The sequence below is a fragment of the Notothenia rossii genome (assembly GCF_949606895.1).
Source record: "Notothenia rossii genome assembly, chromosome: 5".
Taxonomy (NCBI): Eukaryota; Metazoa; Chordata; class Actinopteri; order Perciformes; family Nototheniidae; genus Notothenia; species Notothenia rossii.
The window spans coordinates 85691681-85711499 of record NC_136903.1 but is presented as its reverse complement, the minus strand read 5'-3'; the positions used below and the strand labels follow the sequence as shown (position 1 = coordinate 85711499).

At 41.7% G+C, this 19819-nt stretch overlaps 1 protein-coding gene across 10 annotated transcripts in view; it reads left to right on the top strand.

Annotated features, from left to right (window-relative positions):
- Nucleotides 1-19819, top strand: part of foxp1b (forkhead box P1b) — a 197784-nt gene that overhangs the window by 135595 nt on the left and 42370 nt on the right. For 8 of the 10 annotated variants that reach the window (XR_013808412.1, XM_079682634.1, XM_079682636.1 and 5 more), the window contains 2 exons: nt 16749-16886; nt 17098-17214. Coding sequence is in view for 9 of the 10 variants with exons in the window: in XM_079682634.1 (XP_079538760.1) it covers nt 16749-16886; nt 17098-17214 (255 nt within the window). In the remaining variant the exon portion in view is untranslated. The remainder of the gene's footprint in view (nt 1-16748; nt 16887-17097; nt 17215-19819) is intronic. The other 2 variants (XM_079682639.1, XM_079682637.1) reach the window with 1 other exon arrangement.

Sequence of the window (19819 nt, the reverse complement as noted above, 5' to 3'; positions counted from 1 at the left end):
CATTAGAGCACTAGGCCGAAGCCTGTCAGCTGGAGCTCAGCCAGCGCTGCGGGGCGATCTGAGGCAGCATTTCCAGGAGCTCCCAGAGTCCAGCCGGCAAGTGGCCCAAAGTGGCCAGGCAGCGGTAGCCCACTGGCGAGGTGACAGTGAATTAATCTTCTGGGTTAGCTTCAGTGAGATCAAGATTCTCTTTACAGAAGGGAGACCGCACCAAGACAAAAAGAGTGCATTTGTTTTCGGGTACATTTTGGAGATTAAAAGACAAAAGGGTTGAGACACAGAATGATTCTCATTGCCAACTTCTGATTGGTTCACTTGCCAACTATTTTAATCTAATATTTACCAGCTATGAGAGTTAGCAAGATATATTGGTTACATGTTGGTAGTGTTCATAGTTTGTACCTTCTTTTAAATGGTTTGGGCTAACTTTAAGAAAGTGTTTGACATTTTGGAGAATATGCTGAATTACTTTTTAGCCAAGAGCTTGCCAACGACATGTCTCTAAAATGTCTAAAACAAATACAATTTCAAGCAGTCAGTTAGCTTAGCTTTGTGTTGTTAAAACCGTTAGTACCAGTGTACCAAGCGTACCATCTACAGCAGTGGTTCTCAACTGGTGGGTCGCGGACCCGTTTCGAGTGGCCCGCGGATGTGTGAGTGAAGAAAAAAAAAAAGAAAAAAAAATTTGAATTTTTTTTGTTGGGGAAAATTCAAACTTTTATTTTGAAGGCCCGATTTTCTAACGATGTGCATGCAGTCGGCGTTGGACTGGAAGTACCGGAGACCATAAACGGTTTTGAAAACTTCTGTCACGTAGTGATCATCTTCTCAATAAAATATCTTTGCTGAGGTTTTTTCGAGTCTTCTGGCCAATCAGACTCAAGATTGTTGCCGGAAGTCCCCACGGAGAATAACTTTGCGGTAGAACTCTTCTTTATACATCCATGGGTACAACTTCAGATAAAAATGAACACATAATGAAATATGACCCTCGGTTTGATGATTGACAGGTCACAGAACAATGGGAGCTATCTACCCTTACCCACAATTTAAAGTAAGTCACACAGACTATCTCCTCTTTACTCTTCTCGCAGCAAGATGTCAGAACAAAGTGAAAAACAAACAATGGCATAAAATATTATTAATATGTCGGGTAGTAATAGATTTATTTATTTTCTTCTCAGGGTATAACAGAATGCATAGTTTATGTTAGTATTTTTAAAAATCTCCTGGGGGACAATCCCCCCAGACCCCCCTACTGGGGTTGGGTTTTCAGCATGTGTGCCTTTTTATAGTTCAGCTTTGATTCCATCATCTCATTAAACCTTTTTTAAAAGCATACTTTAGTTCTGTGAAGGGATATATGCACTGTACTTCACTTGTATTAATATTGTATGCTGAAAAGCGTATATATTACAGCATGTTTTTTGGTTGAATAGATTTGAGTGCTTCAAAATGTTGGGTCGCGATGTATTGACCAAGTAAAAAGTGGGTTCCGAGGCCTGACTAGTTGAGAACCACTGATCTAAAGTATGTGACATTTTATGGGTTAAAATGTGTATTTTCCAGTTTTGAATACTGGTGGACTAGTAGCCAATCTGCGTGTTTGCTATCACTGAGTTTGATGAATTTAGGTTTAGTCAAATAAGACAATAACTAGCTAGCTAGCATTCTTCGCAGAGTGATAAACTGCTGCAGCTAGCCACCAGCCTGCTACTCTGACAAGTAAAGCAAAAAAGCATGGTTGGACTAGGAAATTAGCTGGCTAGGTCGTCAGCTGCTGAATGAGATACATTTGACAACTTAATGCTTTATCAACACACATCGTAGGCAAGCATATCACGTGCGCCAAAGCAACTGTTGAGATCTTCAAGACTTCCCTTTTCAGTCTGGAAAGTGTCTCTCCAAGTCAAATCACACACTTCATCAGTAGTGTGCGTGATCCTCAGACTGAGTTGATCTCGTTGTGCTTGTAAAAAGTCTCAAGGTGATGCTGTAATGAAACCTCGTGTTGACTCGCGCGTTGCTTTGAGGTGATGCGATCTGTCAGGAATGATCAGTGCAATCGACCAATCGGTGCTCGCGTGAAACCCTGTCTCTTTTGCTGCTTGTTTTTCTTGTCATATTGTAAAAATGTATTATGTGTACTGTATAGATTAAAACCAGGTTTGGGTTAATCCTGTCAGAATGAAGTCATATGTCCCAATTCCACGCAGCCAAGCAGAAACTAGGGAAGGGGGGGGTTGCTGCGTTGGGAGCTCTTTCCAAGCCAAGACGATGACTGTCGAATTGACTCCAGTCACAGCGCTCGCAGCCACTTACCATTTTCAGGACCCTCTTTTCATTTGAGGCCTGATGTTTCCCTTCAAGCAGTGAACCCTCTCAACCCTCCACCCCTCTCAGTCATCCACCCAAATACACACACTTTCCCCCTAAAATGTGTTGTATCTTTGTGTCATCCTCTGGCACTATATCTTGATGTCAAGCGTGTGTTGTTTGGAGTGATTCACACGCCCTTTTACAGAGGGGTGGAAGGATGGATGGATGCACAGTCAACCATAGCATTAATAAACACTAACAGCTATGCAAGGTGCAGTCAAGTCAGCATCAAACTCACAATGCCATTTTACTTCGGGGGTGTTGTCGTAGCGCACTTTTGACAGCCTCCGATTCCATTTTCACTTTTTGTTAGGATTGGGAAATGGAAATATTGTCTCAGACAGCATGATAGGGATCCAGAGACAGAAAGGCCTTCAGCTGCATGAGGACATGGTTCGGAGTTGTGTTTTATGTTTGTGTTGGACAATGTACAGTTCACCATAACAACCTAGTCATCCATGTAGATACACCCACTCTTAATATGATTTTACACCATTAAATAAGTTAACATTGAGAGGGTTCATCTGTAGGGTTAGGGTTAGGGTTGGGTAAATCGTAACCCCAAAGTTAGCATCACAAGAGCTTCCTTAACAAAGAAAATGGGTTTTTTCCATTGGACTTTGTATTATTGCTTATTTGGCAAACACGTACGACACTAACATGTTTTGCTATACTGGATAATCTCCTCATATTAACACCACTTTGTGATTTTTGAACCGTAAATGCAATTGCCAGAAGTAAAAAGCTAACGTCAGGCAATAAACAAACTACATCACGGTCGCATGACTTCTCATCACCAGCACTAAGCTAATGGCTACTAATGTTCCGCCTGATGATGTTTAGTAGTCTCATTTAGATGCTTGTTAGAACCCGTAATTTTTATGACACATAGAAGCCTCTGACCTTCATGAGTGGGCTAATTACTCACCTATTTTATGTCATAGAACACAACGTGAAAATCTCTAAAGCAATAGTTAACCACAGACCTTAATTTAGGCATCTAACTACAAGCGCGTTTAATAAATGTTGACTTTGAGATGAGGGAACTGTTTTAGGACTCCTACTGGAATTATCACGAGAGATATTATTGGTTAGGGTTGGAAACAGGGCCATCTAACAAATTCTGTTTAAAAATGCCACAGAGAAGCTTAGCTAAACAGTTTATCATGGTATTGGTGGGTGTCCTGCATTGATTGTTTTCTTTAAATAGTGATGACAAGAGCCACCCACATGACAGTTGCTAGTACCCGGTTAAATTCAGTGTATTTATAAACACATATGTTTGTGATTGCCTCTCAAATTCGAGAGATTATTTGTGGCTTGAGATTTAATGGAGTCAACGTATTTTTATATCTCCACAGCCCCTCCAAAAATAGTCTAATGGAATATTAAAATGACTTGAGTTCTTCGTTTCGGTGTGTTAATATAGTTTTCGATTGAAGACGATTCAATCTCATAAAACTAAGTCGAGTCAGAAATTCCCCCACCTCCTCAAATCGACGAGCACTCAAAAGTGTTCTTGTTTTGACTGAAGTGAAAAACCACACTAGATGGAACACATTTTGAAACACAAGCTCCGTTATACTCCGGCTGGCATCAGCACCTCAGGAAATATTTTTGCAAATTCACAGTTCACATCTGCTGACTAAACAATGTGCTGCGGAATACTGAAATTAAAAGTAAATAACCAAAGCCATAACGGTGTGACTCAGGCGTGACTTACTGTAACTCTGCTCAGTGCTTCAGGGTTATAACCTCATTCGCTGTAATATGACTTGTTTCAGAGGCAGTATGGGTACTGTAGGTTGTACACAAGCTCACGGTCATGTCATGACTATCGTAATACCCTTTTATTGTAATACTACTTTAAAAAACACAGCACCAACAATTTATAAAACTCAACAATGTCAAAATAAGGAAACAGTTTCACTTGATTTATAACAATGGAACAGAAAGAAATGTCAAGTAAATGCGGTTTCAATGATTCGTCGACTAACTGATACGTTATCTAACCAACATAAATAAAATGAACCAACTATTTTGATCATCATAAGTGAAGATATTTGTTTAATGCAAACAAATTGCAGAAACTGCTGTTTTCCACCTGGAAAATATATGTATTTCCTGTATTTATATGTATTTTTATATTGATTTAAAATAATTGTATTTGGGTTAAGGGATTTCTAAACTAACCTAAATTAATTCCGTATCATTGTGGATACTGTCATTTGACAGGCTGTGTCAATGTCTAATAAGCTTTAATATGGGTGTAATAACAGTGAGCTGTTATAGGGGTGTTATATGGGTTTAATAACAGTGAGCTGTTATAGGGGTGTTATATGGGTTTAATATGGGTGTCATGTCGAAAATAGGAATCACTTAATTTGACAGACTTCCTTTTTAGTTCTGACAGACTGCGTTGGACCTTTTTCACTATTTTCCCAAAGAATGAATTGGGATATTATTAACTAAAAGATTAATCAATTATGAGAATATTCCTCAGTTGAGTTGCTGCCTCAGTTTGAATGGCATTAAACATCAAGTGAAGTAAAACAAAACCAGTGTGTGAAACTCCATGTTCAGCCCTAAAGGAACAGAGCCGATGACTCTTACTTTTGTTGTGACTTCAGAATAGAAAGATTCCCCCTCTTCAAAAAGCTCCTTGCGTGTCTGCAGAAATTACATGGCACTCTCCTGAATGATGTCACTGCATGAGAGTGGGTCACCAAACTCAGATGTGGGTTCTTAAGTCTAAAAAAAAAGTCTTGATTGAAGGTGTTGTAGAAATAATATACACAGATATAAAAAGGTCACTATTGTGGATCTACAGTCAAAGTAATTTTTGCAGCCTTGGGGATATTATATGGAGCAGCTGTTATTTATATCGGTCCCACACCTGCCCTGCTGACTCCCCACCATCAGTAAACAATGATTTACTCTACACACACACACACGGAAACACACTGTTTGTTTTCTCATGACAATGGTCCAGGTCACCGGAGCATTACGAGAAAAAGGAACAACTCTAGTTTTTCCATTTCCCCCTTCTCCCCTCCCCTTTCTGTAGTAGCAGTTGAGACATCAGTTGGCATGTCGGCGCAGCTTTACTCCCTGGGCGTGTTAGTGTTTTTCGGGAAAGGCTTTGTAATTGGAGGCGAGTCGTTATCTTTAGCCAGAGCCGGAGCGGAGACCAGACATTAACTCATACTTTCACTCTAACTCAAGCAGGAAATATAATGTCATCCACTCTGTCAGGAACACAATCGCTCTGTAAACTATCACAGGGGACGCCTGGTTCAAGGCTCAAGGATATTGATGTGAGCATGGAAGAAGAAGGGAAAAAAATCTATACGCCCGTGTGTATCACATCGACACATATGTGTAATTATTTTACATGGCGCAGGCACAGAGGCAATGGATTAGAAAGACAGTGTGTGAGAGGAGAAGTTTGAACTGTGCGCCTGCTAAATTTATCATGAGGCCTTTGGGAGCGTTGAAATGAGAACAGTGGCCTATTACTGCTAAGAAGGTGTTTTATTGAGAATACGCCGACATGCCACCCCAGGGAGAGTGCCGGGGGAGAAGAGTGTAGCCGAAACCACTTTGTGTGTGTGTGTGTGTGTGTGTGTGTGTGTGTGTGTGTGTGTGTGTGTGTGTGTGTGTGTGTGTGTGTGTGTGTGTGTGTGTGTGTGTGTGTGTGTGTGTGTGTGTGTGTGTGTGTGTGTGTGTGTGTGTGTGTGTGTGTGTGTGTGTGTGTGTGTGTGTGTGTGTGTGTGTGTGTGTGTGTGTGTGTGTGTGTGTGTGTGCACATGCCTGCCATGTCACTGTCTTTTTCCATCTTGAGGGTGTCAGATAGAAAATAAAAAGCGCCTGTTCCCCCCCCCCCCCCCCCTCCCTTAATTATTCACTATGATATGTATTGGAATTGTCACTTTAGACACTTGAGGTGTCCCAGTCAATAATTTATATAGGTCAGGCCAGCTTAGCAGAGCTCATTGTTAGTTATTAGCAGATGAGAGCGGTGGCTTGTTCTGTGTATTTCACCAGTGTGTTTGCGGACTGGAACGCATCCCGAGATGCATTCCTTCATCCTCGGCCAAGAGGGTTTATAGCCGCTGCTGATATGAGCTGTGTTTTAGCATCCGGCTCTGTGTTTATTGTCATGATAATTAACAAAGTGAGGTGTTATTCTCGCCTCATGCCTTTTTGCCTCTTTGTTAAGTGGCTTGCACAAGTTATTTTATCGTTAGAGCTACTCCATTTCCTTCTGTTTTTATGCACTACAGAATGAAATGTACTAAGTGGGGTTTAGGAAAAGGTAAGGTTTGTTCAGTTAGGCGGTTGTAGGTCTGGGCTGCAGTCTGTAGGAATTTCTGACTGGTTCGAGACCCAGTGGGGACAACAAGACATATTGTGTGTGGATGCTAGAGAGGTGCAAGTCATCCAATCTCCAAATGCTCCCGGAAGCAGAAACATGGTTTTTTGCCACATGGTGTGAATTTCAAGCCTATATTCAAGATTCAAAAGCTTTATTATGCAAAATAGCTGTAACGTAGTTCTAGTAATGTAAATATTAGGTCACAGGCTCCTCCTCCTTCTACAGTGCAACATATAATATACTTAAATTGAAATAATGTGAATAAGTCATGTTTGTGCATTTGCATATTTGGATACTTCTTCAATGTATTTTTCTTACTATAGTTATTCTCCTCTCCTCCTCCCTCCTCCCTCCTGTGAGTTCAGCCGCTCTCCAGTAGGTGGCAGGGTCCTGTTTCCTCTCCTGTCTTTCCCCCTATGTGAGTGCACACGGGTGTTAAAAGAGTGTGATGATATTATGACAGCTAATTGCTCTCATTGGGATGGAGTTGGATGGATTGCCTGGTTTCTGTAGCTGGTGTAATGTTAGCTATTAATGTTAAGTGGTTTTAGCTTGTCTGAGGCCAAATTGTAGGACAAGTGTTTCAAAAGTGGAAGAAAACAAAGTTTATGCTGCTGTGGTTGATGTTTACGACTTAGAGTAAAGTGCAATTGACATTAGAGCAGGACACACAATGCAAAACATAAATACTTTTTCTGAACTCTAGAATGAAATGTGTTCCTTTCTCAGCAGAGAGGGGGAAAGTACAAAGCGCTGCTGGAGCATTTTGTTGTTTCCAGCTTGTGAAATGAGTTGCGCCTTTGTTCCGCCACTGTAAACAATTCCCTTTAGCAGAACAATAAAGCGGCTGATAGCGGGGGCCAGTTTTCTTTCTTTCCGCTGTTTACTTATCTGTTGTTTAATTAAAGGGCCTCTTTTCTTCAGGCTCCCATTGTTTCAAAAGCACGGCCGGAGACCCGGCAGGGGTCAAAGGGTTAACAGCCATCAACTGTCTTTTTTTCTCTTTCTTTCTTTTTTTTTTTCGAAAGGGGCCCCCACACAAAGGCACGGGTTCACCTGCAGCCCAGCCCGCGGCTCCCCCCCCCCCCCCCCCCCTCCTATTGTGTGGCCCCATTTGAATTGATTATGTTTAGAAGGCTGGTTGTGATTGGTGGAGAAGGGCGTGGTTGATTGGATAGTTTTGTATCTTGTCAGCCGGGGAGCAACCTTGCGCGTGCAATCTGTCTGTATCCCGAGGAAGGGTCGGAGCCTCCGCAGCACAGCAGCTCGTCCTCAGCCTCCACCTCTCTCTCTCTCTCTCTCTCTCTCTCCCTCTCTCTCTCTCTCGAACACACACACACACTCTCCCTCTCTCTCTATCGCTCTTCCCCTCGCTGCCGCTCTCCGCTCTGCTTCACTCCACACCGCGTGGCCCAGCACTCTGTTTACCCTGCCAGCTAAATGGAGTTTGTCAGGTTTGTCAATATGATTGATTTCTGTGATTTTTTTCTGCTGCTTTTCTTGTGTAAAAAAAAACTTGACAATTTAATTTGACCGGGGAAAAGGAGAGCAAGAAGGAGGCTTTGTTGTCTGTCTGTCGCTGATGTTGTGTCATTGTAATTGGTTAATTTACTATGAGAGAGGCTGTTACTTTGCCGTAGAGACACTCAAACGTTGGAGGCAGAACACAGGTGTCATGTACGGTAGATGTTCTCTTTCTTTGCATTCCCAAACATCTGTATGGATTAGCTGCTGGTGTTTATCTGGGTGCTGTTCTCACTTTAACTCGTAGCAACAGTTTGTTTAGCTGCTCTTGTTTGTCACTTACAGTATGAGATAGCTAAGCTTTTTTTTTTTCAAGTTTCTCTCTGCCCATGTTACTCTGTTTGTTTTAGTTATGTTTACTTTGCTGATAGTGAGCTAACCAGTTGAGCAGGATCCTGCACTGTTACTGTATGCTGCTGGAATTATGGAAAGTTCAAGGAATAACAGGAGAGAGGTTTGCCTTTTATTTCTCAGACTATAACTTTATCATCGCCTAGAATATATATCCAGATTAAGGTGTGTAAAATGTGCTGAAAGTATTCTGATTTGTTTGCACCATGTTGGGAGTTTTGTTCTGATTTGTGAATGGGTTGCTGGTCAGACTTTGCTCTCGCTGATGGCCTAATCCTCCCCGTGTCACAGTGCATTAAGACAGCTCTGGCACGGTCACCACAAAACCACGCTGGAGACTCGCTGTCACTCCAAATGTCATCGCTCGGATCTTCCTGAAAAGTTGTGCGTGTGTGTGTGTGTGTGTGTGTGTGTGTGTGCTTGCAACAAAGGGATTGCAGAGTTTTCTCCTTGTCCAAGTTGGATGTGACAGCTTTGAGGTTTTACAATGAAGACAGCTATTGACTTTTCTCTAGTTTAACGAGCTTTGCTACTTGGTTGTGATTCACTTCTTCTCCTGCGTCTGTTGAACCTTTCTTTCTGGGAGCAATGTTTCAGCACCTTGCATCAGGGGGGTAACAAAGTGTTTCGGAGACTTTAGGAGTCTAAACATGGCAGCGTAATGCCGTGCAGCTGTGCCGAGACTCGCAGTTTGGGAGAGCTGGAGTGCGAGCTGATTGGGTTGACAGTTTGTAATCAAAGTTGATTTATTGTTCATTAGTAGTGCATTAGCCCTTTCAGGCTGGGGTGTTATTTGTGCAGTGGCCTGTCAATGCGAGGGGCTAGGAGCACCTGTCATTTCTAAACCATGACATAGGCAACCAGATATTAGTACCCGGAGTTAAGAGGGGGGTAACAGAGGCGCTCGCTGGGATATCCTTTACAGGGACGGTCTGTGCTTTGTACTGCAGCAGGCAGCACACAGAGGAGAGACGCGGGGAATAGTTGAGCGGTGATATAGTGAGCCACCAGCTGCTTTCCACTCTAAAACATGTTTTTACTTGAAAAAAAACGCTTATTCTTTCTGTTTTGAAGGGTCATTATCGCTCTGTGTTCCAGAGAGGAAGATTAACTCTACACTCGTGTTTCAAAGGGTTAAGACTGTAGGGTAATAAGTGGATTACACGGTGCGTTTAAGGTCTTTTGTCGCTCCTCATTATATATTTTTAAAAACATTCAGTATTGAAATGTTGCACGTAGAAAAAAGGCTTCAATATTTGGGTTGTTGGGAGCATGAACACTCATTCTTATTTCATTCAACTTGTCTTTTTCTATATGATTTAACTAATTGCTTGTATACGAGCATTTCAAAGCAACACCATTTGTGGCCCCCTTTGCTCTGCCGTCATGGAAACGAGGATTAGCTTAGAATGGCAACAATCTGCACGAGGATGTGTCGGCCATTGTCTTTTAACTACACTTTCATTTAAAGGGGATTTTTTTATGTGGGGGCCGTGATCTTAATTAAATCTCAACCGACTCTAATAATGCACCCCGAAGACGTGCGGTGTTGCGTAACCCCTAGATCACGCAGCTCATCCCCCCCCCCCCCAAGCAGTGGTTTGCAAGACGTTTCGGGGGAAAGGTGAGGAGAGACGCTGGTGTGTAGGATCGAAGCTGTCAGCCTGAATTTGTTATCCAACTCAGAAACACTGTGGCTGTGTGAGAGGAGGCGGGGCTTCAGAGGGAAGAGTGACAGCACGCTGAGAAGAAATTAGGGTTGTTTTATGAAGCTGGGTTTATTTATTTGTTTGAAATGTGTTTGTGGTCAATGTTCACCTCTAGACATATATCTGAATCAGGTGTTTTTATATTGCTGCTATTATGTTGATAATATGACCAGAAAATACCTGCTCATAGATTTGAGTTTGTAATCAGAAATCAGGTTTATTGTCAAGGGATTAGCTTTGGTGTTAAACGGTGTGTTCTTAAACACAGTAGGAGGAATTAAAACAAGCAAATAAGTTGTAAAATGATACTTAAAACTATTGCAAATAAAAAAAGATATGTTTTCAAGGCGGAACAAAATTTACAAAATAGTAAATATGAGAATATGACAAATTGTCCTTTTTTTTTTTTTTTAAAGGACAATTTTTCTGAATCAGTTTTACTATCAATTTCATTTCAAACCTTTATTATTAATAATAAAATATGAACAGAGATATAAACATCAGTCAGGTTTATTGCCAAGTGTTCATATAAAATGGATTTGCTGTGTTATAGTGCATACAGTAAGAGGAATTATGTTGCAAAGACAAGTAAATATTATAAAAATTTAAAAAAACAGGAAATATATTTACACAAACGATGAAAAAGTCAGTTCAGTAAGAATAGGACTAATTAGGACAGTATTTCCTAATTGAATGTGGAATAGCTGTGCAGTTTGAATGTCATTGTGCAGGAATGTGGAGTATAAGGATGATGTGAGGGACTCTGGGAGGGGTTAGGAGGGGGGTCACAGGCTTTGTTGATGAGACCAGTAGTTAAAAGTATTTGTTGTATTTATTTACGAGTCTAGCATGATTTACCAAAAGATGGTGATGAAAAGTGTGTGTGTGTGTGTGTGTGTGTGTGTGTGTGTGTGTGTGTGTGTGTGTGTGTGTGTGTGTGTGTGTGTGTGTGTGTGTGTGTGTGTGTGTGTGTGTGTGTGTGTGTGTGTGTGTGTGTGTGTGTGTGTGTGTGTGTGTGTGTGTGTGTGTGTGTGTGTGTGTGTGTGTGTGTGTGTGTGTGTGTTGTGGTTGGGGGGGGTGTATGCCCTGTGTGCTCTCCCCTCACCTCCAGTGTGGGAAAAGCATGCAGTTTGCAGATCAGCTGTTATTGTTGGGCTCACTTCGCCTCCGTGCACTTTGTTTGTTTAAACCCGACACTGGGATCAGCTCTGAAAAGAAAAGCCTGTTTGTTTGTAGTTGAAAAAAGTTAATTAAATGCAATCTTGAACTTTTGTTTTTGCAGTTGCTCAAATAATGACAGCCTCTTACTGCTAACTAATACTGATGATACAGAGTGGGAGAAAAAATGTGGCTGTGATTATCCTGTTTACGTGAGCTGTAAACATTTTTAAAACGGCCTGATTGTGGATGATGAGGAAGGACTAATGGAGGTCTAAACACATGTAGGGATGCCTTTGTTTAAATATTACACACACTCTGAAATGTGTCTTTATACCCCGATGGGGAAACGTTATCTATTCTGCGTCTATTTCCCTTTTTCTTCCAGGGAAATAAATGCTCTCCACTTGAGAGATTTCAATCATTCTGAATGGTTCGTATGAAATTAGGCTTCCCAGTCTTGTCGACGACTAATTACGTTCGCACATCATTTTAAGTAGAATCGCTCCCGTGAAATCCCGGCTACATTTCCACGCGGTGAGGTTTGGTTTCCTCTGCAACACTCTGCAGGCCGAGGTAAAACAACAGCTTCAAACGGACTACCACTCGCTGATTTCTCCAGGGCCCGTTATTCCTTTTTTTTACTTCTCCATTCCATTTGATGCCCCTTTACAAAAAAAAGCGAGATGACCCCCGGGAGCACAAATGAAAATGTAATAATTCCCTTTCTTTTCTTTTATCCTGAGCACCTTTCTGCGGCCGGTGGAACGTCTGTGTCTCACCTCCTCGTCCCTCGTTTCTGTTTCCTCTTAATTGCCTCAGTGGCGTTGGAAAGGGGGAGGGGGGGTTTCTTATATCCTCCTTCACCCCTCACCATGCACTGACCTCTGACTTGTGATGGGGGGGGGGGGTCTTCATTAACTCTTAATCAGTGGCTATTTAACATGTGCAGCTTGTGATAGATAAGCATGTGTTTTTACTTTTTCCACTTGAAGTTGGCTTACTGTTGGTGCTTTTTATACTGTGTGTGTGTGTGTGTGTGTGTGTGTGTGTGTGTGTGTGTGTGTGTGTGTGTGTGTGTGTGTGTGTGTGTGTGTGTGTGTGTGTGTGTGTGTGTGTGTGTGTGTGTGTGTGTGTGTGTGTGTGTGTGTGTGTGTGTGTGTGTGTGTGTGTGTGTGTGTGTGTGTGTGTGTGTGTACGGTCAGAGAGGATGCAGAGAACTGTAATATGAAGGATATTAAAGCTGTAATGTTTAGGCAAAAATAAACAACTATTTTGAAAATCTGAATTGTCATTAATAATGAGAATAAAATAAATTAATATCCCTGTGAAGAATATATATATTTTTTTAATATAGTTGTTTTTAAAGAACATTTCATATTTTTAAATGAATCACTTTTTATTTATGTACAAGACAATGCTCTTTTCAGCTTCTCTGATATGGATATGTTATTGCTATTCTATGTTTTTTCATAATGAAATGTATTTGTTTGGGACTGACAGAACAACACATTTAAAGAATGTATTAATATATGTCGACATAGTATAGACCCAACAATTAATTAATTACTCTTTCATAAATAACGAATATAAAATCCAAATAATATTCTTGTTCAAAGGGATAATTTGTTTCGATGTAAATATTTCAAAATGTGTAAATTAATCACGTTTTATTTATTTTGATTTAAATGATTGTTCCATGATTGCAGTTCATGTTCACACACTGCATGCACTTCCTTGTTACTGTAAAGAAAACCGGTTTTGCTCCTCCTACACATGTGCTTGTGACAGTTAACGTGTGTGTGTGTGTGTGTGTGTGTGTGTGTGTGTGTGTGTGTGTGTGTGTGTGTGTGTGTGTGTGTGTGTGTGTGTGTGTGTGTGTGTGTGTGTGTGTGTGTGTGTGTGTGTGTGTGTGTGTGTGTGTGTGTGTGTGTGTGTGTGTGTGTGTGTGTGTGTGTGTGTGTGTGTGTGTGTGTGTGTGTGTCCAGCAGGCCTGTGCTGGTACAGTATATTGCCTGCAGTCACTAGGCAGCTGTGTGAAGATGTTCCAGCTCTGAATGATTCTGTACACCTGGAGAGCGCCACACCTTCAAAATTCATAAAAGTCAGCTATCCCTGGCACCCTCAGAATGTCCTCTTTTTCGCACCCTCATATCTGCGGACTAGATTAGAGCCGGGTTCGCTGGATCCCTCCAGTTATTAGCCCAGTACCACTCTCTCTTTTTGTATCTTTAGATGGTGATATATGTTTTTTTGTGGATCATCTGGAATCATGATGTTATCCGGGAGATAACGGAGGGAGTGCACCATATGGGAGTGCTCTAAATGGCGACTGGCATCCTGTGTTTGCGTTAAATGGGCATGATACAGCGGCCAGGGCAATATTTCTCTCTTAAAGTACCCCCCCAATACACCCTCCTCCCGCCTTTCCTCTCAATAGGATCCAGTCTTAGGCAGATTTTCACTCCTTCAGCACAGGATTAAATGGTAGTAGTTACATTGATCAATAGGTTAAGAAGCATACAATCCCTCTTGCTGCTAATGACCTCAGTAGTAATGGGTAATAAAATGGGGGTGTGTAATAGCCTCTTGCACAGAGGAGGCTGCTCCGGCTGTAGTTACAGCAGCCAGACGCTCCTCACAAGGCGGAGTGTGAAACCATGATGAGATCTAGGTGTAAAGAATTAAGACGGTTCAATTGAAGGAAATCCCGGTGTAATTTGTAATGAAATTGGCAGCTATCGAGAGCCGGGATGTGTAAAACCTCACACTCTATATAATATGGCTTGACAAAATGATTATACATTTGAAAATAAGACAGCTTTAAACACGGTAGTCAAAAAAATAGAGCATGAAGTAGATTTCAAACACACATTATTATTTATTCTCAGTGTGCGTGGGGGGTAAATGTCATGTTTAGACGGGAACTATATATCACGTCACGTATGGCGCTTGCGTGTCAGAAAGACGTGGGTTGACCTTCAAAATAGTTCATCAAAATTAGAAGGGAAAGAAAGGACTTCAGTGGATAATGACTGTGAAATTAGGAGAATGGGAGGCCGGGGCTATGCAAATGACAGGACAAGTCATGTGCAAAAGTCAAGATGAAGTGCATATTAAGACATAATACAGCGGGGAATTAATATTGCATTTTTCTGCTCCTCGCGTCTGCTTCTGGAGATGTGAAGTGTGTGTTAGTCCTCCTGGGTGGGGCTGGTTCTCCGTCACTCTCCTGGGGGCTGGAGGCAGCACAGTGTGGCGTTGAGTTAACGGAGAGCATCAAAGCCGCTCCTTTCCTATTTGACATCCCTTGCCCTTTCCTCCACATTTGCTCTACATGCCGTTCATTATGACTTTGTTTTTGTTGAACAATAATGATGCAGAGAGAAAAAATAATTTTTCTTACCGTATGAGATTTTAAGCAACATTCAAAAAATGCATAAAAAATTCAAAAGGGGTTCATTAGCTGTAAGGCGGAGCCACAATTTGGGTAACCTTGGTGGAGGCGGACTGTCACTGTGTGATCAATCTGAGATACAAAGCATGTTTTATATGCACATATGCTAACAGCGGGGGGAGAAGAGTCCTGCATTTCAAATCTTACGTAAGTAGAATTACTAACGCACAGGCATCAAATCTACACCAAAAGTAAAAGCACTCGTCCCATTTCACAATCCTATATATTAAATGACTGGATTATGATAATTTATGCAATAATGTGTCCATCACAGCTGGTAAAAATAGAGCTAATTTGAATTATTTTACATTCTGCTGCTGGATATCTTAACCTGTAATTACATACCATAGTTGATTCATTAATTGATTTATATTTTGTGTTAGCTAATAATCAGAATCTGTAAAGTAAAGCTGTGGTTAAGCCCACTCAGTATGGAGATCAAGGAGATATTTTAATTTAAGCAGACTAAAGAATACATTGCATAGCCAATTTATTGTGGATACAAATATTGCCACCAACCAATAACAGGTGGCAAAATACACTCCAAAAAAAATTGTGGGGTTTTATGGAATATTAAATATATTCTGCATCTCATGTGTGTGTTTTTGGCTCTTGGGTGTAATGGACAGTCAATATAGTTATATATTGACTGTATGTAAATATGTAGTAAAGTATAAATATTAAGTAATAACACATTTAAATTAAAGTCAACTTCAAAATTGTACTTGAGAACAAAACTTGCCTGCATCCTAACATACCCCATAAAACACCACCACCACAACATGTTAACAACCCAACACCATCACACACGTCTCAGTTGCTGTTTGTGATCCGAATGTGAAGGAAAGGAGCTTTTAATGGTATCGCACATCATGGCGCTGAGTGGCAGACACACTCGGTGTCCCGTCCGCCGCCCGAGCAATTAAGGCGCCCTGACAACTGTGGGCGCTCTCTCAGTGTCACAACAAATCACTTGTTTTGAGGAGTCATGCACTCACACCTTTCTGCTGGCAGTTAGTTAGAGGCCTAGATGTGTGTGTGTGTGAGTGTGTGTGTGTGAGTGTGAGTGTGTGTGAGTGTGTGTTCTTCAGCGTGGCTCCTCCTCCAGGCACCGTGCATCCACCCCATAATAGATCTCTGCTGACAGCCTCTCTAATGAAATGCTCTCAGATGACACATTGAGCCAACCGCAGCAGTTTTTGAGGCCATCTTTTCATGTCCTCAGGTATGGCATATTTGCCATGTTGTATAAACGCTGGATCTGAGATGCAGATGCGGATCATATTGAGAGATTGTGTGTGTGAGAGGGGAAGGTTGGAGGATGAAGAGGATGGAGGAAGATGTCTCGTGTCCTCTTAGCTCGCCTCAGTCTGGTGTGGTGTCAGAACAGTTAGAGGGGTGTGTGTTTGTTGGAGGGTGTGTGCAGCTTGTAACACATCAAGATGACACTTAAGATGAAGTCTAACAGTCCAGTATTTACCAAGAGGCTTTCTTTATATCATTCATTTGATCTATAATTCAACCTTTTGGACGATAAATGAATTGTTAAAGTAGTTTTCTATGCAGAACATCCTCTAATATGGACATATCCAGATTTTGTTGTTACTTTAAATGGAATATCTCAAAAATATATTCACCTTAAACTGGAATGGAAATTTTTCTAAAATGTTTCCTGTTTCCTGACACTTATGACGATACATGTAGAACAATGAATCGCTTAATTCAAGTACTGCATTCAATCGGTAATGTATTAGTGGGTTCTTACATCTATTTGCTTGTTTGTGTGTTACAGGTTCCAGTTTCAGTGGCTATGATGACACCCCAGGTAATAACTCCTCAGCAGATGCAGCAGATCCTTCAGCAGCAGGTCCTGAGCCCTCAGCAGCTCCAGGTTCTCCTCCAGCAGCAGCAGGCCCTCATGTTACAGCAGGTAATGTGCATCTGACATTACCCTCATTCGTCTGTAAATCTTTTTTATGTTAAGACAGCAAAGATAAATTCACTTTAAGCTGCCCTTCTTTTCATTTTTTTCCCCTCCTTCAACATTCCTCAAAGTATTGAAAATTCTCCCAAAACCCACCGCTGAGTTTATACGACTGACAGGCTTTCACTCACGTGTCACCTTCTGTCTTTTCTTGCAGCAGCAACTCCAAGAGTTCTACAAGAAGCAGCAGGAACAGCTCCACCTCCAGCTCTTACAGCAGCAGCAGCAGCAGCAGCAGCAGCAGCAGCATGCGGGCAGCAAGCAGAATAAAGAGGTAGGCTGACATCACTCCGAGCGCCTGCCATTACCAAACCGTTGGCCAGACAGAGCGTGGAAGGCATGTGTGCTCCCTCCCTCAACCCCATCTGCTTCCAGACTGTGGTTAAAGCACCAGGAGGGGTGGGGGGTGGGATCAAGTGCACTCATGCTTCTGATTAGCATGTCAGACATGCTGCATAAATGGAAACAACTGACTGATACTGTGCTAAGAATACTCTTTTTTTTCCACAACCACATTATATGTATAGTGTTTTAAAAAATCCCTGTCAGACATGCTTCTTATTAGCATGATTAGCTCATTAGCATGTCAGTAATGCAGGATGACTGGCATTAACTGAATGATAATGTGCTCAGTATACGTTATTTTTCTGAAAGCACATAAAATATAGTCTTTTTTTTTTCAAACATGTGTGACATGCTTCTGATTAGCATGATCAGCTAATTAGCATCTCAGAAATGCTAGACTGTTGGCAACAACTGACTGATACTGTGCTAAGAATACTCTTTTTTTCTGGAACCAGACTATAGTTTCTGACATGCTTCGATAAGCATCATAAGAATACTCTTTTTTTTAAACCATATTAAATGTAGCTTTTAAGCGTTATGCCTGTCATGCTTGTGATTAGCATGATTAGCAAATTAAGCCGATTAGCATGTCAGGTATGTGGGATGAATGACAACAGCTGATTGATACAGTGCAACAACACTTTATTTTCTCTGCAACCACATTAAATATGTAGTATTTATTTTGAAATGTATGTCTAACATACCTCTGATTAGAACGATTAGCTAATTAGCATTTCAGACATGCTAGAAAGATGGAGAACAACTGACTGATATTTCCCTTAGAATACACTTTATTTTTGAAATCACATTAACTGTTAAGTGTTTTGCTTCTGATTAGCATGATTAGCATGCATAGTATTGAAGTATTGTCAATCGACACCAATACACCAGCACTTACAATGGTATGGCTTTTTGAAGCGTGCCGGTTTGTATCATTATGGTTTATTGCATTGTCACTTTGGATAAAGCGTCATCTCAATGTAATGTAGGAACTGGTCCTCATGGATTGTTATATTTAAAGTAAACAAGTGTCCTGTGCAACAAAGAGATGACCGCTGCTGCGAGCCTCGTGTAATGAAAGGCAGGAACAGGGAGCATATCAATCTGAGAGGCTCTGTAATTAACATGGAAATGGCAGAGGGAGAGAAGGCATGTAATTGTGAGATATCAGTGAGGGGGAACGCTCCCAGCTTTGTTGCCTACATGTGTATTTTTTTTTTTAATTTCTCTCCATCTTTCTTGCTCTCTCCTTGGCGCCCTTCAGAACGGGCAGTGCTCGCTTATAGGCAGCGTCTTAATGCGTGTTAATGACCGGAGGACACGAGCATCACTGTGGACAAAGCAAATTCTTATTGTGCGGTCAGAAGAAGTTCAAAGACGAATCTGGGCATTTCTGCTCCTGTCCCCGTTGAGCTCCGTGTTTGGAGAGTGGAGGAAGCAGCAGAAAATTAAGCCCGATGTTAGACTCACACACACACACACACACACACACACACACACACACACACACACACACACACACACACACACACACACACACACACACACACACACACACACACACACACACACACACACACACACACACACACACACACACACACGTCCACGTCCTGTCGAAGCTCCCAACTTCAAAGTCGTAGCTCCCTAATTAATGAACTGCGGGCTTCAGTTTGGACAAGTTGTGGCGTGATGCTCCCATAAATCAACATGACAGCGGAGCTCCTCGGCCTCAGATAGGGCCTGTCACCAAGTCGCATCTGATGTAAACACGAGAGGGGCAAAGGGGGAGAAAAGAAAGAGAGGGAGGGAGGAGGGGAAGGGGTTGGGGCAAGGAGGTGCAATTGATCAGTTGAATGGAGCATGAGAATAAAAGAAAAAACAACTTTTGAAGCATATTATGTATGATCACAGGAAATGGATGCAGCCTCGAGAGGCTCTCCCCCTCCGCCCGTGTTTTCTTTCTCTCCCCATCACCATCGCTCTCGCCTTTTTTCTTTTTTCTTCCTAGTCGCAGCCATCAAAAGACAGAATAAGAATTATGCAGTGACTCCCCTGTGGCTGCCAGACAATAACCCCCTGTTGTTGCTTTGTGCCTCTTTTATTTTAAAGACATCAAAATTTAGTTTCTCAAAGATCTTTAACTTTATATTTGAAGCTTGACAATAAGGCCTGCCAGTGTCACTCTTTATCATTTGTCAGGGACTGTATTTTTCTCTCCCTCATGCCACTTCTTGTTAACCTCTTATTTGGTCTATTGGGTCTCGGGCTTTTTTTAATGTGTCTGCATGCTGGGAGCGCACAGGAGCTCCTGTCAGCTGATGGGACCAGAACAGAAAAAAAGAATGTGAAGGGGGAGAGAGTTAAATTCATTTGCAATACTCGATTTTTCCTTTCTTCTCTTTTTTTTCTCCCTCCTCGTCAGAAAAGCCACCCTCTATTTATTTAGCGTTTTGATGAAAGACATTGTTCCTCGTGAACTCCCACCCCCGTAGCACTATTCTCTTTCTGTCAGGGAGGAACAGAAAAGCATT